General features: G+C 35.2%; 2 protein-coding genes across 3 annotated transcripts in view; one reads left to right on the top strand and one right to left on the bottom strand.

The window, feature by feature from the left end:
• The window catches only part of CPS1 (carbamoyl-phosphate synthase 1), a 348,188-nt gene extending 328,100 nt beyond the window's left edge, over window positions 1-20,088 (bottom strand). The window contains exons 1-2 of the mRNA XM_079924871.1: window positions 19,488-20,088; window positions 17,327-17,400 (exon numbers count right to left, since the gene is read on the bottom strand). The gene's annotated coding sequence lies outside the window, so the exon portion shown is untranslated. The remainder of the gene's footprint in view (window positions 1-17,326; window positions 17,401-19,487) is intronic.
• Window positions 1,779-25,753, top strand: MYL1 (myosin light chain 1; the record flags this gene model as incomplete). Of its 2 annotated transcripts, XM_079924870.1 has the most annotated exons (7): window positions 1,779-2,041; window positions 14,491-14,518; window positions 18,458-18,601; window positions 20,907-21,080; window positions 21,536-21,613; window positions 24,741-24,783; window positions 25,389-25,753. In XM_079924870.1, exons 1-6 carry the CDS (start codon window positions 1,910-1,912, stop codon window positions 24,767-24,769), a joined length of 585 nt encoding a protein of 194 aa, XP_079780996.1. In that variant the 5' UTR covers window positions 1,779-1,909. The 2 variants fall into 2 exon arrangements, with proteins under 2 accessions (XP_079780996.1, XP_079780995.1); XM_079924869.1 differs by lacking the exons at window positions 24,741-24,783; window positions 25,389-25,753 and having other exon boundaries at window positions 21,536-21,657.
• Window positions 25,754-26,808: the final 1,055 nt, after the last annotated feature.

Below are 26,808 nucleotides of genomic sequence, written 5' to 3'. Positions count from 1 at the left end.
GAGTATGAGCAGCTAATTTAGGTAATAATTGAGCCCTTGATGTGGGGTAGCATGGGGGAGGGAGCTAATAAAAAAGCTTCTCCTGAACCTATGTGGATAACATAATCCAGTAGATCAGGCCACTATGTGAGATCAGACTAACTGCGGGTCAGTGGTGACTTAATGAATGATTGCTCATATGAGTCTTAATCCCTCTTAGCTATAATATATGGAGAGGAATAGTGACCTTCCCCAAGTTGGGGAATGCTTTTATATCAGACCAAAAGTAAATGGCTAATAAATCTATATCTTTAAACACAATTATATTCAACAATTAGAATATATAATGTGTGTGTTTACACATATACACTTATATATGTATACTTTATAAGTAAACATACATATAATGTTTATATATTCTTATATATGTAATGTGTAAATTTGCTCTTTTAAAATCCCAAACTTGGGACTTCCCTGGTGGCGCAGTGGTTGGGAGTCCACCTGCCGATGCGGGGGATGCGGGTTCGTGCCCCGGTCTGGGAGGATCCCACATGCCGCGGAGCGGCTGGGCCTGTGAGCCATAGCCGGTGAGCCAGCGTGTCCGTGTCCGGAGCCTGTGCTCTGCAACAGGAGAGGCCGCAACAGTGAGAGGCCCGCGTACCGCAAAAAAAAAAATCCCAAACTTGCTACTGGATTTTTTTGGTTTTGTTTTTGTTTGTTGGCTTTTTACTGATTAATGACTACTCAGTAATTATATATCTCACAAGTTAACAGAAGTGAGGGTTGTGCATTGGCTAATCACAGGATTAGCACATTGGCTAATCACGTGTTTCTTCATATGAAAGTCTAGTCTTGCAAACTGAGAAAGCCAAGGACAGAAAAGGAAAAACTTTCAAGTTACTCACCAAAATTTCCACCTACTGATAAAGTCCTTTTCTCTCTTTATCTCTCTGGCCACTTAGGTAAATTTAAAATTTTATCTTATCTCCCTAGTATGGATAAAAAATTTAGGTGATAACTAATTAGGCTTAGTTCCATTTAGGAAGTAAAATGGATAAATATCTACTGTGATTGAAAGTTACTTAACTCTTAGAAAAAGTGTTTGGCAAGAGGGTAAATCTTCATGTTATTTCCATCCCATTTGATATTTTTCATTATAGAAAAAAGTTAAGTGACAGGAAGGGGTTTTTAATTATTTTTCTTAGCATACAATTCACCACCATTTAAGAGAGAGAGAGAGTCAGAGTTTGTACTCCGTAGAAGGGAAGCCACTTTAAGACTTAATGGGCTTTCCTTATACGTCTGCTTTTTATTTTTAAACACCATCACCTCTTTGCTGACAAACATTTTCTTGCAAATTATGGCAAGGGAGGAGGGGCATGAGAAAATAAGCTGCGTGAAAGCTGGTGATACTGCCTCTGCCAAAATTCCAAGTTGAAATCAAATCCTTCAGGAAAGTTTCTTAGGCATAGGGGGGAAAAAGATTTACAACTTCAGCAGAACTGTCATTCTACCAAGAGAAAGGATCAGTCAATCTACTTTACTTTCACCAAAGGATCTGAATCTGGCTGGCTTTGTCATACTTCTTTCTCCTTTATACATGGAGGTAGAGGGAGGGGGGAAGAACAGCGCACGAGGAGTTAAAAAAATTGATGAAGCCCTGACCCTTTAGTTTCCATTTATAGTCTGGGCCGGAATGCCATCCCCCTGGACTAGCAAACTGTCCAATCCAGCCTCAAGTGTCAAGATGCTGTTAGGCACTAAGTGAACTATATATGCATGCCCTTATACCATTTAATGCTCTGGGTCCACCTTCAAGACACCAGTCTGTGGATCAGGCAAACCACCACTCCTCTTCCAAGAATCAGTTTGACAGGTTCTTTAGGAGGTTCTCCTTCTCTTTTTTTTTAAACCCATCCTTTTAAACACAATGGCACCAAAGAAGGACGTGAAGAAACCTGCTGCCGCTGCTGCCCCAGCCCCTGCCCCTGCCCCGGCACCTGCACCTGCACCTGCACCTGCCCCACCCAAAGAAGCAAAGATTGACCTCTCTGCCATTAAGGTAATGAAAAGGGTGAACTGTTTGGTCACTGAAACATCTTTCAACAGTAGGGAACACTAGGAACTTTCAGAGGGGCATATTTTTCATTGAGAGGAATGGAATTACTAAGCAAACTGGTGGATTTGGGTAGAAGAGAATCTTGATTTAAAAAGTAAATAAACTGTAGCATATAATTTCACTAAAATTATTATGAGTATGGCATTATATTTGGAACCTGTATTTGCTCTTTTTGTTTCTGTTTCCTTTTTTCCCTAAATTGTCAAAGTGCAAAATGTATAATTTTATAAACATTTAAACCAGTGGTTTCTTTTTTTTTTTTTAATAAAATCTCTATGGAAACTGGATCTCTTCCTTTAAGCTACATCAAAAGGAAAGTTTTAGTCCCTACTTGTTTCCAAAAGTTTAAAAACAGCTGATGACCCAGTTGTCCGAGATGTATTTATTTGACATTTGCTTTATTTCATATGAAAAAGAGATTTTTGCAATTCAATTCCCCCTCCAGCTTTGCTTAATAAAGTTTGATACCACACTAAATGACATCCCAGTGCAGACAACTACGCACTCAAGTGTTTCAGTGACTATAACTGTCATCTTGTTTATTTATATATACATTATTTAATTCAGAATGTGAGTTGCTTCTAAATGAAACTAACCCCCCCCCCAAATATGGTAAAACTTGCTAGTTATACGGCTTTGAGCTTATGTCTTTGACCTCTTGCATACTGATCTTGAACTAAAGAGAATGTGATTGATTTTCATGTCAACACTTTGCTGTGATCAAAGTTCTCCACTGCCAAAAGATTATCCGCTTTTGGAAGAATGACGCCATGGATGTGCCTGTTTCCTCTTGGCAATGTGACCCATCAAATGTGCACCATCTCCTCATTCATTGGGCTCTGATTGGTCTGAATGACAGTTTGAAAATCTTCATGTAGGGAACCCTGCCTTATATGGAAAACTAGTGGGTGAAAGTGCCTAGGAGGTGATCATTTCACTTAAGCCAATAGTTCTGTGCTTAATAAATCTGAATTTTGCTAACTTAATACTTGCTGACATTTAATATGCTGTTTACTTGCAACAGCCAAGCTAACCTATAAATAAATAATTCATTGACTATTTGAGTATAACTGTAGATTCTTAAAAATATTCCTGACATAAATATTGAATCAGATCACCCTTAGATGTATATGATGATATTAAGTAAATATATTCCAAATTTTTATAGCATTCCAATTAAACATGAAATTTTATGTTTCAGAGTAGAAGTAGATCTTGACAGACATTTTCTCTTGAGTTAGTAGGTAACTGAAGTCATATTTGGAAAATAGTTGGTCGTAGAATCTAATATTGATCAGGAACTATTCCTAATTTATATCCACTTAGGAGACAAAAATGAATGTCATATCTTCCAGTAAATGTTTTTCTGTCTTGAGGACTGCATGCATACAGTTCATTATGAGGAAATCAAATTTTTCATCTCCAGCAATACTAGTTAATAATATCTTATAGATGCACACTGACTACATTATACAATAAGCATGATTATAGCCACTGCAATAATTCCAATTGCCTCTATTCTTTGACTCCCCATTTTATGAATCAGTGTCAAAGCTATTCCTCTTTATATTTACTGTGATTTATAAGACAATATCATCCCTTTGTATCTGGGACTACAAGCATTTGGAAAGAAAAAAATGTGTCTTCTTAAGGAGAAAAAGAAGTATCCCACTAATGAAAAGAGGCATTAATTTTCTTCCCCAAGGAACAGAGTAAGAATAAGTAAATAAATAAAAATTTAGTTTGGCAGGTAAGAAGTCTCCAAGAAAAGACAAAAAATCACTTTTTAAATCCAAAAAAATAAACTGATTGCTTCTGCATAGCAGAGAAGTGATGCTTTTCTGTATCTTGAAAACTGGTTTATCCTTTCATCTATATCTTGAATTAATGCTAGTGTGAACTAGTACAGCTAAGCAAAAGAAGGAAATACTCCTAGAGAGTCTCTGTAAAGATGGGATATGCTCCATCTTCACTATTTCATTGTAGAATTAAAGATGTGATGGATGTTGATAAGGGACACAAACCAAGAAAAGGAGAAGTTAAATGAATCTAGAAGAAACAGATTATCTTTCATTCAGAGAGCCCGTTCCTAATGGAAAGAGAACAAAGAAAAGAAGCATATTTTTGCAAAAGAATTTAAATGGCTTTAATGATATGCATTCAATAATATGAAATCAGTGCATATTTATAGATATTATAACATAGCCAAAGAATGTGATGCAACTTGAGAACTTTATAAAATCTAATTTCATCCCAATAGGTAAGAAGACTAATTAAAATGTGCATTAAAACATTTCATATTATGATGCTTTTAATCATGTGATATTTCTAGATATATTACCTCATATAAGTTATAAACGTTTTTCAAGCAGAGAAAATGAACTTTAAAGAAATTAATCGAGTTGTTATATGTGTTCATTAACTTTCTGAAAACTCGATAAAGAACAAAACTTAATTGAATTTTACACTTTCTTTCATAAATCATATAAGATTGGAAATCTAGCTGTTCTTTACACTTTGAGTAGGGCTGACATTTAAGTGGAACTATTTTAGTGTAATATTATAGTCATTACAATCATAGTATTTAATCCCTCAATACTATCCCAGTTAATATCTATGTTCCATATTATAATATACTATGTTACTAGCCACATATTTGACTCTGCATAAACTCTAAACAATATGAATGAGTTTTATCCATTTTTTAAATGTGTTTTTCAACCTGATTTCCTGCTTTATTGGTTATTTCTTTAGAACATTTCTTTGGTTGTTCTGACATAAAACCTTTTATATTTTCTGAGGGAATGCTTACCTGATGTCCTAGCCCCATGGATTTTCTATGAATATCCTTTTCAAAAACACAAATACTGCTGATATCTGAACATTAAAGCTACCGTCCTGGGTGGTTCTAAGCACTCTTTGCTTTCAGAGAGCTGATACTTCCAGCAACAATGCCCAGACTAAAGCCTGACAGAATCGCCAAGTGTGGGAAGTAAAACCCAGCATAAGTTTAGTTTCAAGTACAAACACAAGAATTAACACCTGTTGCCCAAAACTGCAACCAAATGAAATAACAAAAGTAAATAAGTATGAGATGACCATGTGCCTAGATTTTAAAAGATCTTCAATGTTTAAGCAAATTTTTTGCATGATGCATGCCTTAGCTGATATGTCAGGATTGCTCTGAGGTGATGGGACTTTGAATCATGTCTGTCATTGTGCTGCTTAAATTTTAATTCTCGTTGTATTCACCACTCAATCAGGTCATCCCTGACCAGATACTGCGGGCGACATTACAAAAAGTGGTAACGGTACAGAATGCATTGACAGAAACTCATCAAATAACAAATCTCACAGCAACAATTGACCATATGCTTGGGAAGATTTAAACTTTCAGTTAATAAGGTGGAAATATAGTATTCTCAATAAATACATCTACTTACTGATGAGTATTCAGTGGAGGCAAATATTATGTATTCATTGAAACACCTGACTTGTCCTTGTCCAGGTATAGGACCTTTTGTGTTAATCTATAAATTATTTTTTCTCATCTCTAACAAAGCTGATACAAACCCAGTCCTACTTAGAAGGATTGTTGTAAAAATCAAATGAGGTCATGGCTCATGAAAGGCTTTGAAAATTATAAAGTTTTTTGTAATATAATAATCAGTATTTATTATGAATTTACTCTGTGCCTTATTATCTTATTTAATCCACAAAACATTACACTAAGGTTGTTTTTAGCCTCATTTTGCAAGAAAAGAAGCTGAGCCTAAATGAGGTTCAATGTCAGGCCCATGATCAAATAACAAGTATGTGACAGAGCTAGGATATAACCTAGCAGGCCAAATCCAGAGTCAATTGTGTTAACCATATCCTAAACTACCTCCTGTTTATAAAAGGGAAGTTGCTGTTTCCAAGAATGTGAAAAGGAACCTTTTTTGCTCTTAAGGATATGAGGTTAAGAGTGGTCAATATAAGGGTGATTCTCACATTGCCCTTCACAGCCCTTCGGTAGCCAGAAGGTGAGAGGCACACATCAGAGCTAGGTCATCAAGACTTTTGACCTTGGCAGTTCATTACTGTTTTGTTTTCCTCAGCTTCCCCCTATCTTAGCACCTGTTGCTGACGGGTTGGGTGTTCTCATTTACAGATGGAAGGTGAGATATTAAGAAACTAGAAAGACCCCAGGCACTTTGCTCCAGCTTCCTGTAAAAAGTTGTAAATGGAACATGGATGTTAAAAATGCTATTATGAGAGTAGATTGGTAGTTGCTAGGGTCGGGTGGGGATGGAAGAAAAGAGTGAAGGTGAACGGAGGGTACAAACTTGCAAGTTATAAGATTAATAAGTTCTGGGATCTAAAATACAACATAGTGACTATAGTTAACAGTACCATATTGTATACTTGAAAGTTGCTAAGAGAATAAATTTTAAAAGTTTTCACCACAAAAAAAAATATATATATATAACTGTGTAGTATGATGGCTATGTTAACCAACTAACCTTACTGTGGTAATCATTTCACATATCAAAATTATCATGTGTTAAATCATCATGTTGTACACCTTAAACTTATACAGTATTATATGTAAATTATATCTCAATAAAGCTTGAAAAAAACTATACCAAAGTATTTTTTAATATTGTTAAATGTAGTGAAATTTATTGTATTTTAAAATAATTTTGCTTTTGTTTAATTAAACATACACATATTTCAAACATGACCTCCAAATTTTTCCATCAGGTTAATATTCTAAGAATGGGATGGGTTTCTATTTTGTTTACAAATAAGTAGCATGATTTAAACTGGAAATCTCAACAAATATTCTTTGGAGTCATATATAGAAATATAATGCCACGTGTATAATGATTAAATCTTAACTAATCTGAGGAAAAGAAATAGGAATAGAAGACATAGTCAATTTCTAATTAGAAGTGAAGACATATGTCTAAATAAGTGAAGACATAAGTTGTTTCTAAGTTTTCTTTATATAATTTTAAGAGTTTGTCTTCTTTTACTCTGGCCTTTTAATACAGACTAATTTTTAATACAACTAAAATCTCAACCAACTGCGATATTCATCCATTTGTGGCATGATTATAACCTCAGAAGCAAACCAAAATTTATGTGAGATTATCACTAGGTATCAGTAACAAGTTTCCACTTTGAAACATCTACTCTGTAAAAGAAGAGAGCAGGTGGAGTGGAGTGGGAAGATATTAAAGGGCATTCTGTAACTCTGTCTAAAATTATATTTTAAGTAATATGTAACTGGATAATGTCTTTGCAATGTAAAAGGCAGTTTGGAAAGGAATATGTATGTTCACCAATTAATAGTGAACAGCACTTTTAATTTTAAAGATAATGAAATTTGTGCAAGACAAGGAGACCACAAAGTGACAGTGCCAAATTTAGCCTCTCGACATTTCAGTGCTGAAATGAACCCCCTGGCAAGTTGTCTTTAGAAGCCTTTCCATAATTACCCGGCATTAAGCACCATCTGACTCATGGAAACTGTGGAAAGGATTATATTTAGTCTGCTGATACTACACTTTCTTCTGCTTCTCTTCATACTGGAATAGTTTTTTTATGAAAATAAGATTTTCCGTAGTTTGTTTCTGCATCAACTTCTACGGTTTGTTTCTCCCCGCAAATCAGAACCTGGAGGGCAAAAATTGCAATATACTAGTAGTAATGGCTTCAGTTATACTGGCTAAAATGTAAATTATATGGATGATAAATCTTTGTTATTCTGATCATAAATTAATAATAGTGAGTTGAAGCCAGAGCAGAAAATTTTTCCTAAAGATAAAACCACATCTTATTCAACTTTATCTTCTTCCTTCCACTGTGGCAAGTGAGGTTCTTTGTACCTAGTAAGTACCCAATGATATACCATCTCCTGATATAAGTGAGCTATAAAATACTCATCTGAACACAGTGTTATGAAATTTTATTTTGTTTAACTCCTCTTTATCTAAACTACTTCAAAATAATATCATTTACCAAATTTTTAGGCAAATTACCCTTTTCCATTAAAAAAAAAGTGAGTTGCTATAGATACTACTGACAAAAGGATGGAAAACTCACAACATTATAGAACCATAAGCAACCACAGAAATCATGCAGTTTAATATTTCATATTTGAGAAAGCTATAACCCAGATAAAAGAAGTTATTTAATCAAAAGACACATGATTTGTTACAGGAGAGCCAGAACAAAATTCAGAATACCTCAATCCCCATCTAAGTCTCTTTCCACCATATCAAAGACCTGAAATCTCCAAAATAGTAATATCAATATTCATATATCCCTGTTGTCACTAACAGAACTTCTACTCCAGATATGGAGGAAAAAGCAGATACTTATAATTTCTTAAAACACATACAGAAAGCATTTTTCAAAGCATTTTTCACAAATGCTTTTATTTTAAAAATAAAAAGAGGAAGGAAAGAACGTAAACACAACTTGGATTTTTAAATTAAATTGCATACAAACAAATGCACAAAGTAGAGCAGGTGCAACTCTCACGGGAAAGCTGATAAGAAATCCAAAGTAGTACAGACTTAGGTCACATTTTTATTAAAATTCACTTAAACCTCTTTGTTAATTCCTGTGGGTCTAAATTGTATTATTTTAATAATTCAGCCTTTGCTCTAATGTGACTGAATTCAGTTGACTAGTCTAGGCATCCTAACCACAGAATTACTCATTTCCTCTTCTATTCAGATCAGTTTATCCAATATAACCATCTATTCTCTCTTGTATTAGACAACCTGGGCTGCTACTGTATTCTCATTGATCTTAATTTCTCCTTTTTATACCATATTAGAGTCACCAGCCTAAATATATCCTTTGTTGAAATAAAAAACTGCAATAAAAATATCTATTTCCTTTAAATTAAGTGAATTGTTCTGAAGCACAAAACTCTCAGAGTTCCAAAATAGTACTTCTGCTAGCCTTTTACAATGATTCCTCATAACTCTAAGATTGGAGTGAAAATTATTGTTTTTGTTAGGGTTTGCATACATCCAGGTCTTTGTTCTCCCTGCCAGGCATTAAATCAAAGAACATGCAGCAATGTTTTCTTGATTGAAAACTGGCCCTGGTTAGATTAAGGTCTTTACTTAGCCTCACCAGTCATTAGCCCTATTGTAATATCTAGCAGTGATGATGAAGTTCTTTAAAGACTGTAGTCTATGTTCCTTCCTAGGGCATTAGCCCTCAGTATTCAACATCACATAACTTCCAGATCGTCTTTAATTATAGCTCTTCTTGTTATACTAAAGCTTAAGATACATCAATTCCAGAGCCTGTTTGATTAAATGCATTTTAATATTTTTCTATAAATCAATTCCTTCTATATACCAGAAATTTTATCTTGTCTTTAATCAATTAACCAAACCTCATGATTACTATTAGAAAAGTACTTCACAAAGTGAAAAATAATCTGAAAACATTGCAATAAAAATCTTTTTTAGTACCAGTACCTTGCTGACTACTACTTACCTAAATCCAATACTAAATAGTACATAAATCGTAAAAATGTGGAAGGCAGTTATTTTACCAACAGTCTAAGATAAGTATTTAGGCTAAAATGGAAACACCCTTTAAAAAAACAAATTGGGGGTTGGCAAATTAGAAGTCCTGATCATAACATTTATATAAAATCCAAGGAAAGATTCTGGAAATATAAAGGCATATACATCAATAATTTAAAATGAGCATGCCTACTATATGCATGGCAGTTCTAGGTGCTGGAGATACAGCACCAAAGAAGAATGTGTGCCCCTACTCTAGAATGTAAGCTCTTTGAAGGAACTGACAAGGTCCGTTCTCTCAAGGAAGATAATATCCTATGGACCTAGAGTCTGTCATACAGAGTGAAGTAAGTCAGAAAGAGAAAAACAAATACCGTATGTTAACACATATATATGGAATGTAAAAAAGAAAAAACTGGTTTCTGAAGAACCTAGGGGCAGGACTGGAATAAAGACGCAGAAGTGGAGAATGGACTTGAGGACACAGGGAGGGGGAAGGGTAAGCTGGGACGAATTGAGAGAGTGGCATGGACATATATACACTACCAAATGTAAAATAGATAGCTAGTGGGAAGCAGCCTCATGGCACAGGGAGATCAGTTTGGTGCTTTGTGACCACCTAGAGGGGTGCGGTAGGGAGGGTGGGAGGGAGACGCAAGAGGGAGGAGATATGGGGATATATGTATATGTATAGCTGATTCACTTTGTTATAAAGCAGAAACTAACACACCATTGTAAAGCAATTATACTCCAATAAAGATGTTAAATAAATAAATAAATTTTTAAAAAATAAATCTTAAGAAAAAAATAAAATAAAAAATTTTTTAAAAGATAATATCCTAGAGGAGAAGACTTGTTTGAAGGAGGAACTTACTATACATCTGTTCTAAAGATTTTAATTTAATTAAAATTCTGCTGAGCATATAATATAGGCAAGGTATTTTATAGAGTTATGGGGGATACAATCTAAGTATAAGGCAGGGGTAGCATTCCAGGAGGGAGAGGCTCACACTTGGGTTCACATCATGGACCAAGGGAAATGGTCTCCAGTAACAGCCTGTGCTTCCCAAAAGTTTACAGCCAGGAAGGTTAAAACATATTTCAGTGGCAGAAAGGATAGCTCCTAGTATCCCAGGAGCTAGGCAAATAGTAAAGGTTCTTTCAAGGGCTTTGAAGGATAGTTAATTTCTAAGAAGCAGAAATGACAGGAGAACATTCCAGATAGAAGAGACTTAAAATCTAATTTTCAAAACAAACCAAATGATGACATAGCAAACTGAGTCCAAAATCAGCTGACATTTTGTATTCATATCACACCTATCTTCAAAGGGTTGATTACTTCATCATTATAACACCCAGGAAGAGATACAAGAGAATGTTTTGGCCATTTGTAAAAGTGTACCAGAGAATAAATAGCATCTCCCACTTATTCTATGGGCACAATATCTAGGTCTTCTTACTTTTAAACTATAGCTTATTGTCTAGACTAGACTAAACTGTAGCCTTCTCTACCATTGTCAATAGCTTGCTTAAATGTTTACTTTGATCCTCAGTAAGCACAAAAAAATCTACACTCTCATTCTCTATGTGATAAAGATACAGGTAAAAGCTAGAGTGAAATAGTTTAACTGCCTCCATTATATTTTAATAAATAATAAACCTTTACATAATAGGCAAGTGGTTATGAATAGCTTATTTATAACGTAAATACAGCTATTAAAACGACTTTCCAGTTTACTTGACAGATTTGACACAAATTGATTGTATTTTATATGTATTCAAGGACACATTTTTCTATCTGAAAAAAATGAAAATGAGCATTATGTAGGTTATATGATGGGATGGGCATTATGTAAGACAACTTTGATGAGTTTGTTTTGTATTATCCATAGTTATCAATTCTACCAAAGATATATGCTAGTGCTCAATACTGATTATAGGGCAATTCAAATTTAATGACACAATACCTAAATACAAGAGTAAAACACAAAGAAACACGGTCTGCTCTAATGGCTTTAATTTTTGCATCAGAAATCATGAGACTCCAAATTACACAACTATCAAAGGTGACAAATTTCTACCTTTGTCCCTCCCTCTCATTTTCCCCTAATGAGTCAAAGGATTTAAATTTTTTCTATTAACTTCCATTTCCCAACAACCTCTCAAAATGTCAATCTATTCATGAAGATATGTCTACCTGGCTACTAATTTTTTTTTTTTTTTTTTTTTGCGGTATGCGGGCCTTTCACTGTTGTGGCCTCTCCCATTGCGGAGCACAGGCTCCGGACACGCAGGCTCAGCGGCCATGGCTCACGGGTCCAGCCGCTCCGCGGCATGTGGGACCTTCCCAGACCGGGGCACGAACCCGTGTCCCCTGCATCGGCAGGCGGACTCTCAACCACTGCGCCACCAGGGAAGCCCCAACTACTAATATTTTTTAAGTTATATTTTCAATTCTAATTTTGGGACTCAGACTCCATGAGATCTTTTTCACTACTTATAAACTTTGGACAAAAAATGATATGCGTTTAAATGCTGATTTCTTTCCAAATGGCATGGGGAAAAGCTGCAAAGTATACATCTGCCTAGCAGAGGGAGATTATGCTTTTTGTGACCATTCCGTTAAAAATAGTTGCTGAAACAGTACTTAAATTAGAATTTATCTCTAACATTCTTTATGCCTTTGAGCTGCTTTAAATATGTAGAAAACTGATAAACATGTCTGAACTTTAGTTCTGACTAGACTGGTCTCTTCTCAGTACCATTCTAGGAAGGGCGTTGTCCCCTATTTTCAGGTAAGCTGTCATAAAAACTTACTACCAGCCAATGCCATGGATACCTTTAAAATTCTAAAGTACAACTTTGCATTTCACAACACCTGCTTTGTATTCTTTTGGTTCTCAGTCTGGTGACTGAGTCATAAAATGTTTGACATGGCAGAAAGGGAATCAGCACATTCTGGTAAGAACATAAGCAACATTTTTAAATTTTAAAAGAACATGTACAGAATGAGAGAAAAAGAACACAAAATGGTCCATCAGCTATCCCTCCTAGAAGAACTTCATGAATTCAAAAAATATGACTAGTCAGCCACCATAAAGATAACAGGTAGGAAAGCAAATACCCGGCCCTAATGTAAGAAAACTGAGGGAGAGTGCTGAAAATGGAGATTAAAACCATTCCTGGCTTAGATAAACTCTATACTCCTGAAAATACAATGTACAAAGAGTGGTCTTTAATTGGAGATTTCACAAACTGACCAGATTTTCACTTGGATAGACCCAAGAAACACACAAAATGTATGTACCCCTTTCAAGTCCTCTGAACTTTACCATAAGGGACAGAGCTGCAGAGAGTGTTTCTTCTATAGCAGTTGCCATTTGAAACCCCAAACCAGTCCCATCCAGAAAGTTCCATTTATACCAAAACTGCTGACTTGAAGTTTGCAAAGTCCATAATTCACCAAGAGAAGGGATCAGCTGTAGCCTTTAGAGAAATTCTAAGCTCCTCTGCCACTGAACAAATAGGAAGTTTCTTAAAGGAAGATGCTCAAGAAAACATCTCAGGGATAAAGACCATAAAAGTACTGATAGGCATTGGTCTCACCATGGCTGTCCACTCTTAGGTTCTGATTTCCTAAAAATAGACCTCAGGGTACAGATCCCTCTTTCCCTTTGCCCTAAGAAAGCTAAAAAACTCTCCAAGGGGAGTGGCTACTTCTCTCTGAAACCTGATGCTAGCTGTGAGGTCACAGCTTCTCCAGAAATAAAAGGCAGCCTCGGCAAGGGAGGCCCCCACTCAGGGATTGGAGCAGCCCTCAACTCACTCTTCAGCTTCGCCGCTGTCTGCAGCCCAGAAGCTCCATCATGGTGGGTCCTGTGAGAAAACTACTTGTAATTTATAGACAGATATAGACAGTAGATAGGAATAAAATTGAGGAGAGAACATATTCAGTATGTGTGTAGAATCTACTTTTGGTTTTTATTAAAGTGGGTTGAGGACAGGAGAGATTAATTCAAGGTATTATGCCAACTGGAAAAATATGTCTTACTCCCAAAAACAGTACTTTATGCTTCACCAACTTTCTATATCACATAAGTTTTATTATATCTAAATTTAGGGAAAAACCTGCAACTATAGCAAAATACTATACCTTAAAAAAAAATCCAATGATGCTGATAACTAAAATTAAATAAACTACTTTCCATGCATTGGGTAAAAATATACTGGTTAAACAGAAGAAAGACTTCAAATGACCTTTTTAATGCAGTGTGTCTATATTAGACATATGTTAAATACACCATAGGTTATTATATTATTCCAGAAAGAATTTGATTTAGCATTTGTTAAATCATTGACTCATGGATTAAGATATAGAAAGATGTTCCCTATCTTTTGCAACAGCTTTTTATTTTTCCTAGATTCAAAAGTATCCTAAGGCAACCTTCTTATTCTATGACACCTACATAGCTTCCTAAAAATCTCAGAGCAGAGAGCACTCTCTTCTGTCAATGCATTTGAAAGAGGTACTAGTTGTTTCTTTCTTTCTTCCTCTCTCTCGCCATTGCAGTCCTTCAGTGCTGACCAGATTGCTGGTAAGTGAATTGAGCTTCTCTATTCCAGAGGTAGGCAGAGCGCTTCTTAGCCTCTGAAATATCACTCATCTCCAAGACATGTTACTGCATGGCTCAACCTCTTAGTATCCAAGCTATACCTGAACTCTGAAAAGTAGGCATACAGTTTCAGCTTACTTTGAAGATTACTCAGGGAATGAGCTGGGATACATTTAAAAATCAGGACATTTTTGTTTGGTTAAAATATTCTTTGTGGTTAATTTCTTTCTAACAGATCGAGTTCTCTCAGCAACAGCAGGATGGTAAGTCTAAACGATATAATATGTGCACACTCATAAAGATGGCATGTGAGAAAACCAACTCTCTTGAGATGAGATTAGCTCTTTCTAATTATCCCCACTGATGTTGTCACTCTAAATAGAAATGCTCTCAATCACTCTAAATATAAATTCTCTCAACATGAACCCTTCACGTATAATCAGTAATCAAAAGTTTAGGCAAACAAAAGCTAAATACCACAAAATAATTTCTTGTATTCACTGATTTCTAAATAGAACCAATTTGATACAGTAGGTAATACCATACATATACCCCCCCAAAATATGTGGAGTCTAGATGGCTAATTTGTTAATCAAATCCCTAAAGAGTGATTTGGCAGGTCTAAATTATTCAATTTAGAAAACAAAATTGATTCTAAAACTGCCCAATTACCAAATACACATAATTTCAGTGGGCACCATAGTGAGTTGAGAGAAATAGCAGGTGAAGTGGATATAGAAAAAATGTGCAGTCAGAGAAAATGAGGGGAAAATTATTTATCAAAAAACTGTGGGAGGAGCCTTAGCCATCTCCTGGTCCATCTTTAGAGATGCAGGACAGGCTCCCAGAGAGGTGCTGAGACTGACTCAAAGATCCAAAGAATTAGTGATAGGGTCAAAATCTAATATTACTTTAAATTAATTAGAAATTTATTTCATAGAAACAGTTTCTAACTAGAAGACTTCAAATTCTGGAGATTCAAAAGAATATGAATAGTTTCCCTAAGACTTCCACTTTTTCTTCTTCAGGTCTTTGGATCCAAGAGATCCTGTGCCCTAAGACTCTTGTTTCACTGGAAAGTGTAGGGCAGAATGTCTTATGAAGTGAAAGAGTCACATATTTAAATAAACTGAGACAAAAATACATCTATGGAAGGGATGGAAGAAAATTTCAGTTATACAATACTGTATAAATTGGATATTGGTCATAATGATAAGTATGCATATATGTTATGATTTATAATATATAAATGTGATAATACTCATAGGTACATAATTATAATTATACTCAGTTCTCTATCTAAAGGATTCAACATTTTTCAGCCTGTTTCAGTGTCTGGAATATCTCATGTTTGGAAATCAGTTAAGAAAAAAAAGGGTATTTGCTATTGTACAGACTCATATATATCTACATCATGGTTAATGCCTTCATGCAGACAAATTAGATGACCTGATGACTCAGAACCCATGATCATTTGAAATTATACTACAAAGGACTAATTTTTCTTATTGAAAACAGTTGGTAATTCTACTCTAATTTGTTTGATTTTTAATGTATTTTAACTAATGATGCTGCTACATTATCTGCTACTGTACCCCAGTCCTCTTAAATATCTAATTTATGTGTCATTATGACTGCCAAACTATGGTAGCACCAAGCAATAGAAGACTTAAAAACCCTTTCAGAGACAGAGGACTTGGTGCTGAACATTAACCACATTACTCCATCTGTAAAATAGGTTTTAGATATAGAGGTTCAGTAAACATCGGTGTGGTGGACTGGTTTTCTCCTGTGCCAGGAAAACAAATGTAAGCATTTTAAATTAAAAGGAAATATTACATTTTAAGAAATAAATAAAGACATACTTTGTTTGCTTCCTTCTTCAATGATTAGAGTTTTTCTCATGGCTGCTCTACTTGAATGTATCACAAGTCTGGGGTAAAGAAAAAAACACTAGAAAATTATAGCATTCTAAAGGTGTAAGTCCTGTGCTGTCCAGTAGAGTTGCCACTAGCCACATGTGGCTCTTTAAATTTAACCTGTAATTAAGTAAAAATAAATGCATTTAAAAGTCTACTTTCTCCTTTGCACTAGTCATATTTTAGTGCTCAAAAGCCACAGGTGGAAGGTAACTACTACCCTTTTGGGCAGCCCAGATACAGAACATTTCAATCATCACAAAAAGCCCTAGAACAGTGTTGTTCTAGACTAAGGGCTGGCAAATTTTTTCTTAGAGAGCTAAATAGTAAATATGTTAGGCTTTGTTGGCAGAACAGTCTCTGTAAAAACAACTCAGTTCTGTCACTGAGGTATGAAAACAGCCATAGACAATACATACATGAATGGGCATGTCTGTATTCCAATAAAACTTTATTTACAAAAACAGGCAGCCAGCCCGTAGGCAGTCATTTGCTAACCCATGTTTTAGACTCTTCAAGAGAATAACTAAGCCTTAAAAATCTGGTGTAGGAAGAGCAACATTTTTCTGGCCTTGGCCTTTGAATCAACAAAAGGGTTCATGTCAGAGAGATTCTATTACAGCTCATAAAACCCTATTTCTACATCAAGATCTGACCAGGGTAATAGTGAGCCCTCTGAGCAATCTGAATGAAAGCCTGGAGCCAGTAATAAGAATAGTTCAGTTTCACACGTCCCGTAGAAAGATAAAATATAATATTTGACTAATGACCCCACAGTGCCTGCCGCATGTCTTTTAAGTTGGGGAAATGATCTGTGATGTCAATTTGCATAGAACTTGAGGCGGAAATTTCAGCAAAGAATGATAACATGATCTATAGTTGATTGTTAACATAATGTCTGGTGCAATCTTAGATTAGGGGATGAAGGGATAGTTAAATAGGATGTTTTGCTGAGTAATCTATCTAGATAGCATCTCTCGATCTGAGACCACTAATGGACTAAAAAGAATGTTTTCACCTCTACCAGTTCATTCACAAATGGGTTTTTGAATGTTGTTGGTATTAACTCCAACAAGCTGCCATCAGTACTTTTAGGTTCTCCAGAAATTTTAATTTAGTTAAGTTTTAAAAGTTCAATTAAAATATCTTTACTTGCCCCTAAATCCATAGTAGCACCTCTTCTTGTCTTTTTGGTGTATACTTCTTAATTCCTTGTTAATGTAATCCTGAAAGGCAAAACCAGTTCTATCAAAGGAGAATGACAAAATTTAGGGAAAGTAAACAATAGAGTGATTGTGATAAAAACAGACAACACTTTTAAAATATGTGCTTACATACACACATGAATACAAGTAAAACTAGGGAAATCTGAGTAAAATAGGTGGAGTCTATCAATGTGAATATTCTGGTTGTGACAGTGTACTGTAATTCTGTAAAATGGTACTATTGGGGGAAACTAGACAGAGTACTTAAGAGATCTCTGTATTTTTTCTTAAAATTGCATGTGAATCTATACTTATCTCCATAAAATTTTAATTTAAAACGTGTACTTACATTCTAAAGCTAATACAGCAACATGTTATCATACGTTATTATATGAAAAAAGAGTAAAGTTTAAAGTGATCACCATAGCAATAGATTCAAACAAATAAGTCTTCAGAATCAGTTATACTCGGAGCCTATTAGAGTCATACATTGAAGTGGTTAAATGACACTACAGAACTTAGAAATTGGCCTCATCTACTTTTTTTCCTGAAAAATGAAGTTACTCCTGAAGAAAACTAGTTAAGAGAAGAGCCTAGGCAATTTGTACCTCAAGAGCAGGTTTTTCTGTATAAGTTAAGAAGTTTGGTTTAACCTCACATGACACAACCCCGATTGAAAAATTTGTTTTCTTGAAATTTTATTAACGTTGTTAATTATATAAGGGATTTTATGAGGAATTCTTAAGATTTCTCAAGGCCTCAGAATTTCTTAACCCAGTCCTGTGTCCCAGGCAGATGAAGGAGATATGAATAAATATGACTAGCAGTTTCAATTTCCATATCTGATGAATAAGAACATATGACTTGAAATTGGAAATCCTGCTTTAAAATAGACCCCAAAAGAAATGTCCAAAGGGAGTTGTCAGTTGAGCTTAGAAAAGGGAGAGCCAACAATAAAAACTTAAGTGACTGGCAAAAGCTGTAGAGGAGAGTTTGAACTGGATCCTTGATGAAGTTTGGATTAATTTATTGGTCTGAAGTAGGAAAAAAGCATCCTAATGTTTCTTGCTTCTTTCAGAATTCAAGGAGGCATTTCTCCTATATGACAGAACAGGTGATAGCAAGATCACCTTAAGCCAGGTTGGTGATGTCCTTCGGGCTCTGGGCACAAATCCCACCAATGCAGAGGTCAAGGCGGTTCTGGGAAACCCCAGCAATGAAGGTAAACACATGTTTTTCCAAGAAGTTGGGATGTGTGTGTGTGTGTGTGTGTGTGTGTGTGTGTGTGTGTTTATGTGAGAGAGAGATTTATAGAGAAGTTCCACAGAATAGGGTTTAATTTACTTTTTATGGTAAGTGTGCCTCTTGGCCATCTAGAGTCTTAGTTTTTATCCTCATAAAATAAGTTAACCTTCCTTTAGAATTTGTAAGCATGATATAATTTCATGTTAATGAAAGGAAATGATATCTAATGCTGATATCATCATCATCACCATGTTATCTAAACATACCCTACAGTACTTCCCCGGTGGTCCAGTGGTTAAGACTGCACGTTTCCAATGCAGGGGACATGGGTTCGGTCCCTGGTCGGGGAACTAAGATCCCATATGCCTGCCACGGGGTGCGGCCAAAAAAAAAAAAACCATCTTAAAGGAAACTCAGCTTTCTAATTTAAGAACACACAGATGACACCTTAATAAAACTATTTTCTGTTTCTAAGAACTGTAAAAAGACTTAAAAACCTAAAGCCAAAATCTGCATTCAGTCCCCCAAAGTAAATCCTAAGGCAAAAGTCAGTGATCTGATATGTAAGAGGCAAAATTGAAGAAGTCATTGCTGGATACAGTAATCCAGTCATTAGTCTGGAACAAGGAAATTTTTTCCAATCCCATGATTCATGGCAAGTATAATAGTCTATTGAAAAATACCACTCTGAACAAAAAAAAAAAGGAGACAAAATTGAAGTTTTTTCAAGTAGATATTTGGGCTATTTATCCTTGCCATAAGGAAAATAAGGAGGGGAAGGCAAATAATCTTTTTTTTTTTTCCAGAAAAGACCATTTTCCTTTATTACAAAAGAAAAAAAATTTGATTTCAAAAAAACCTACCTCTAAATCAGTCTGCAGGAATTTTCCTCAAACTTCATTTTCTTCAGAGGAAAATGTCCAAGTAAATCATGCAAAAAGTAGCTGGGAGCATGAGATAAAGGAAGAGCGTAATAAGCCAAATTCATCTTTAAATGCCATCTTCTAACTTATCAAACATTAATCTTTAATGGAATTATTAGGTAAATGTTCATTTATTCAGCATTCAAATTTAATCTTCTTAATATTACTCAATGTACTAGATTTCTACACTATAAGGAAAGACTGCTGAATGGGAATTTTGATTTTAGGGGTACATAACTTTATCCATTTGTATACATCAGGATAGTCTGTTTTATACTTTTGCTGTGAATACTGTTTATCTTGTCAGAAGATACTAAAAAAAATTCTTATCTCCAGGCCTCTAAAACTGCAGAGAAATCAGGAGATCGCAAAGTATTTAACACACACGCTCTCCTCACAGGCTTCTTTTCTGAATTACTTAAAATTTAAAGAAATTGAAGGCTCTACAAAAGCTCAGACAAAAGTGGAATATATATTAAAGTTCAGTTAGGTTTTGCTACATTTATATGTTAATGGATTTGTTATCAGTATATTTCTATATTGCTTCCCTAGTGTTTATAGAAAATATTAAATTGACAATACTAATAAAATCAGTAGCTAACACTGATTGAGCACTCAGTTTGTCCCAGATATTGTAAGAGACTTTGCATGTATTATCTCATTTAATGCTCACACTACCACTACAAGGTATCTCTTTTGAGAGATGAAAAAGTTGAGGCACAAAGAGGTTAAGGAACTTGCCCATGGGGCTTCCCTGGTGGCGCAGTGGTTAAGAATCCTCCTGCCAATGCAGGGGACATGGGTTCAAGTCCTGGTCCAGGAAGATCCCACATGCTGTGGAGCAACTAAGTCAGTGCGCCACAACTTAAGCCTGCGCTCTAGAGCCCGTGAGCCACAAATACTGAGCTCCCGTGATGCAACTACTGAAGCCCCCATGCCTAGAGCCCGTGCTCTGCAACAAGAGAAGCCACCAGGATGAGAAGCCCACATACCGCACGAAGAGTAGCCCCCGCTCACCGCAACTAGAGAAAGCCCATACACAGCAACCGAAGACCCAAGGCAGCCAAAAATAAATAAATTAAATAAATAAATTAATAAATAGCTCACTTTAAAAAAACAAACTTGCCCATGATCACACAGTTGTAAATGGTGGGCTGAGGATAAAAGCTTAAGCACTACGACTCCAGAGCTCATGCTATTATCTATTACAAACATTTTGTCATCAGTCATTTACCAACTGAAATTTAAGCTGTATGAAGATTTTTCAGATGATCTAGAATGAACTCTCAAGCTTAATTTGTGACTCAGAGATGGCATTTAATGATAGATAATAACTCTCCAAACTGCAATTTCTTCCAGAGATGAATGCCAAGAAAATTGAGTTTGAACAATTTCTGCCCATGATGCAATCTATTTCCAACAACAAGGACCAGGGCACCTATGAAGACTTTGTTGAGGGTCTGCGTGTCTTTGACAAGGAAGGCAATGGCACCGTTATGGGTGCTGAACTTCGTCATGTACTAGCTACACTAGGTAAGAAATATTCATTTCAGTGGACTTAATAGGACAGAATATATAGGAAAGAGCATGAATTAGGGCAATCATGTTATAACCAAAATAAGTAGGGGGAAAGACTACAAACAGAAAATGAAAAAGAATAGTCAAAAGTTAATGACCATATCAATTAACCTCAATGTCAATGAGTTTATTTGGGGGAAATGATAACTTAAATTATTGGTATTGAATAAGTAATGTGCAGCATTGTAGTTCTTACAGGATAGAGTTTGGATGATCAGGTATATAGTGTGCATTTAAGTCATTTATTCAAAAACAATTTATTGATAACCTTCTGGCTAGAGAACAGGAAGGGCTTAGTTTCTATCCTCCGAGAGGTTATAGTCTCCAGGAGTCCAAAACTGATCACTTACAGTGGAATGTTGAAAATATTCTCTGGTTTTCTTTTTGAAGAAAGAGTTTTGTTTCATCAGGTGAAAAGATGAAAGAGGAAGAAGTGGAAGCCCTGATGGCAGGTCAAGAAGACTCCAATGGCTGCATCAACTATGAAGGTACAATCTCACATGCTCTGGTGGTTACAGCAACTCTGAACTGATTGGGTTGACGATGGACAACTTTTGAGCTTAAAACAACTTATCTTCTCTATCTCTCTTATTCAATAAGAGAACATACAAATGTTACTTATTATCAATCAGTTATATAATAACTCTAAAAAGATATCTTGTAAGGACCTGACTATATACATAAGATTTACTCCAGTGGGTTTTAACATTCCTGTGCATTATTATACAGGTTAAAATGTGTTTTCACATTTATCTTTTCTTGTTAGATCTTCACAACACCTCTGTAAGATGGAGTTTGTGTCAGAATAAATTTTAATATTAAATACTAATATCCTTTAATATTACAGTTGGAGAGATCTCAAAATCCTTTACAGCAAGCAGTTATGAAAATGAGGAATCCGAAGGCCAAAGATACTTAGCTATTTAGTGAAGGTCACATCATTAATGGCAAAGCTGGTGCTACAATTTATATCTCCTTTTCTAGTGTTCTTGCTTAAATTAAATTTATCTCATAGTGGCCAATTCTCTACTTCCTGCCACCAATTTTTTTTAACACCTTTATTGGAGTATAATTGCTTTACAATGATGTGTTAGTTTCTGCTTTATAACAAAGTGAATCAGCTATACATATACATATATCCCCATATCTCCTCCCTCTTGTGTCTCCCTCTCACCCTCCCTATCCCACCCCTCTAGGTGGTCACTAAGCACCGAGCTGATCTCCCTGTGCTATGCGGCTGCTTCCCACTAGCTAGCTATTTTACATTTGGTAGTGTATATATGTCCACGCCATTCTCTCACTTTGTCCCAGCTTACCTTTCCCACTCCCCGTGTCCTCAAGTTCATTCTCTATGTCTGCGTCTTTATTCCTGTCCTGCCCCTAGGTTCTTCAGAACCTTTTTTTTTTTTAGATTCCATATATATGTGTTAGCATATGGTATTTGTTTTTCTCTAACTGATTTACTTCACTCTGTATGACAGACTCTAAGTCCATCCATCTCACTACAAATACCTCAATTTCGCTTCTTTTTATGGCTGAGTAATATTCCATGGTATATATATGCCACATCTTCTTTATGCGTTCATCTGTTGATGTACACTTAGGTTGCTTCCATGTCCTGGTTATTGTAAATAGAGCTGCAATGAACATTGTGGTACATGTCTTTCTGCCATCAATTTATAGCAGCTTCACCCAGAGGGTCTGAAAAGCAACACACCACACAAAATAAAGATGCAAGATAAAGTTGCATGATATAGGGCTTCCCTGGCTGTGCAGCGGTTGAGAGTCCGCCTGCCGATGCAGGGGACACAGGTTCGTGCCCCAGTCTGGGAGATCCCACATGCCGCGGAGCAGCTGGGCCTGTGAGCCATGGCCGCTGGGCCTGCGCGTTCAGAGCCTGTGCTCCACAATGGGAGAGGCCACAGCAGTGAGAGGCCCGTGTACCGCAAAAAAAAAAAAAAAAAAAAAAAGTTGCATGATATAACTTGTAAATTTAAAACTTTGCAACAAAATTGAAAAACTTATCCATTCCCCCAAAAAACTAATCTAACCACATCTCAGTAAAGCTATGTTGACAGCTTTGATATAAATATGGACTTATAAAGTCTAACAACTTGGAAAAAAGTAAGACAAGAAAAGCAGAGGGGTGGGAAGAGAAGTGGAAAGGAGAGAAGAAAAGAGAACAGGAGAAAAGAAAAAACTAAGCCAAGCATATCTTCACTGACAATCTTGGTTAAACTTTACTTTTTTCCTATAAACTATGTTTTACATTCAGGTACTGCCGTAAGTACATTAGATAAAAGAAGAATCATTCAATAAATATTGTTTAGACAAGGGTATAGTCATTTAGGAAATAAAGGCAGATCTCGATCTCCTACTAGGATAAATTTCACATGAGTCAAACATTTGAATGTAAAAGCTAAAAGTATAAAACCCATGGAAAATTATTTATAACTTTTGGAATGGGAAGGCATTTCCAACACTGACACAAAACCCAGAAGGTATTACAAATTTCAATAAATTCAACCACATTATTTTTTTTATCTAAGTGGCCAGCCACCAGAAACAAAGTCAAAAGACAAATAACAAACCAGAAAAAAAAATCTGCAGTCAACATCAGAAAGTTCATTTGCCTAATTTTAAAAAAAGTTACAAATTAATAAAAAGACCACAACCCAATAGAAAAATTAACAAGTACATGAACAGACAATTCATAGGAAAGGAAATAAAAATATATATGAATATAATATGCTGAACTTCACTAATAATAAAAGAAATGCAGATTAACACTACACTTAGATATACTGATTGCCAAAATTAAAAGTTTAACCACACTTTAGGTTGAGGACAGTGTATGGAAACAGGTGATCTCATGCATTCTTGTTGGGAATATAAATCATTAAAATCCCTATGTGGTGATGTGGTATTAATTATTAATTCCAGCAAATCTACTTCAAGGGATGTAGTCTTTACACATACTTGCACTCAAGTGAAATGAGTGATATATGATTATTCATATTCATTATTCATTACTGTGTTGCTCGCGATAGCCAAATATTTGAACAACTTAATGTCCATCAATGTACGATGTATCGAATAGATTTTGGTACATCTTCACAGTGAATTTCCCTACAGACCTAAAAAAAGAACAAGGACACCCTTGTTTATGATTATGGTAATATTTCTAAGATACATTATGAAGTGAGAAAAGCAAGTGCAAAAGAGTTTGTAGAACATGCCACCATTTGTGTAAAAAAGATTTTTACAAACATATATTTGTATTTTCTTATACATGCATAATAGCTCTACCAACTTTGCTATAAAGAGAGGAAACTAGATAGCTGGGAGACAGTGGTGAAGAACATTTTTTTTTTATAAACTCTTTCATACTTTCAAGGAAAAATTTTAACCATGTGAACATAACACGTACTCAGAAAGCTAAACTTACAAAATCGGGGAAAAGCCATAAATCCAGTATTAAGAACAGTAAGCTATACAGAGTTTAAATAAACTCTAGAGTTATAACTAGGAATAATTAGAATTGAGTTAACTTACTATACTGCTCTCTTATTAAATTTGACTGTGTTCTAACTCTAAACTGTATTATCCCTACAGCTTTTGTCAAGCACATCATGTCTGTCTAAATGGAGCTCTCAAGGTATCTATCTGTTTCCTCTTTAATATATAAGGGTTTCTCAATATTGTATTTTTTTAATGTAACAGCCTCACTTATATGCTGTGGATATAATTAGTATTGCTTCTTAATGAAGTTATTTATATTAACCAGAACACATTAATATAATTAATATTATATTAATACTAACAAGTTATTTATATTAACCCATCTCCTTGATATGGGTTATTTAGAAATACAGCATTTTTGTAAAAGTGTACAAGCAAAAACTTCTGAGGTTTTTGCTTTCACGTATAGATCCTATCTTTGTCTGTACTATAATTAAGCAGTGGAGATTCAACAAACCAGAGAATAGCTGATTAATTTAGTTGGAACATAACAATAATAAAAGCATTAGCCTATATTCTTTGAAAAATTGAAGTAGTTTTTAACAATTACTGCTCTAGAAAACCATACTATCACAGTCCAAAGTGCAGCACTTGAAACCAGGTTCTTGCAGCAAGGAAATGCCTTACCTTGGAAGTGATGGTTCATTTTGTGCTTTTTCTTCTTTTTCACTTTACACTATTTCCTTCCCCATTTCCTTTCTGAAAAGATGCAATCAACATCTAACTCTTTTTCCTTTACAGATCAAGCATTGTTTATGAAGACTGGCTGGAACCTTATTCTAAGAACACCCATGACTAACTGTCCAAATCTGTTTACCATCATTCAGAAAAACAAAACAATTTGGACCATTTTAGACTGAAGGACTCCCTGAATTTTTATACACCTTACGTTTCTCTCTGAATTATATTCATATCACACAAACCAAGTGTCTGCTGCTCTAGACAAGAAGGATAAAATACTGACAATCTCAAATCCAAGCACTGCTCTTTATTTTCTACCATGGGTCAAAGAACATCCTTAAAATAATAAATCAATAAATAATTTTGGTCAGTCTGGAATGTTCAAGTCGCACTGTTTTTATCTTCTTGCTTAGAGAAACTTATTTTTAAAACCCCAATTCTTTTGTTAATGTACAGAATATTGATGAATTATAAAATTTTAAGAGAATAATTATAGTCTACACAATAACTGAATAATAATGATAATCATATATCATTGAAAATGCAAAATAGAAAACTGAGGAAATTCAGATAGGATCAGAGATGGTTTAATATAAGCTATCTGGCAATTTAAGATGAAAGCAGGTTTCTTCAGTTTTGTGTAAATCACTGTATACATAGCTTGACCTATTTCACTTCTAGTGACAGTCTGGCCTATTAGAAAATTCTAATAAGCCCTTGATATGTCTCACCGAATGTCTTCAAGGATAAAATTTAAAGTGACCTTTCAGCTGTTACTTAAAAAAACGTCTCTGGGGATGAGACTCTTGCTCAAGAACTCAAGATCCTGTCTATTAAAATTCTCTCTCCTGCTATGATTTCCTCTACTTTGCATGTCCATGTCCCCAAAACCTTGGTTCTATCTTTTTTATTTTTTAACATCTTTATTATATAATTGCTTTACATTGTTGTGTTAGTTTCTGCTGTATAACAAAGTGAATTAGCTATACGTATACCTATATCCCCATATCCCCTCCCTCTTGCGTCTCCTTCCCACCTTCCCTATCCTACCCCTCTAGGTGGTCACAAAGCACCGATCTTAAATACATGCTCTAAATGATAAGATTAATTGATAGACAAGTTTATAGTGTAAACTCACTTCATCATATCATATTGCTATCATGTATCACTTTTCCTTTAGAATAGAAGCAGAATTTGCAAGTTAGTAGTTGGATATTTAGAAGAGATGAAATGATAAATAGTTCTCCCACTCTCTAAAAAGATATCCTTAAAATATATGGGATTTCAAAATCTCTGAAAATTACCTGCCTGCCTATGCATTTTTGGAACCTGAAACAATTTTGTCCTGATGTCGGGCACTTCAGGTCATCATGCTCCTATCTTTAGCAAGGGTCACTCAGATTTCAGTAGCCAACAGCTTTAACTTTGACCTAAGTTTCTGTAGCCAAGATGATGTTGGGACATCACAATCATTCTTTTA

The sequence above is a fragment of the Stenella coeruleoalba genome (assembly GCF_951394435.1).
Source record: "Stenella coeruleoalba genome assembly, chromosome: 6".
NCBI lineage: Eukaryota > Metazoa > Chordata > Mammalia > Artiodactyla > Delphinidae > Stenella > Stenella coeruleoalba.
The sequence above is the reverse complement of the archived record's forward strand: the minus strand, read 5'-3'. Positions and strand labels throughout refer to the sequence as shown.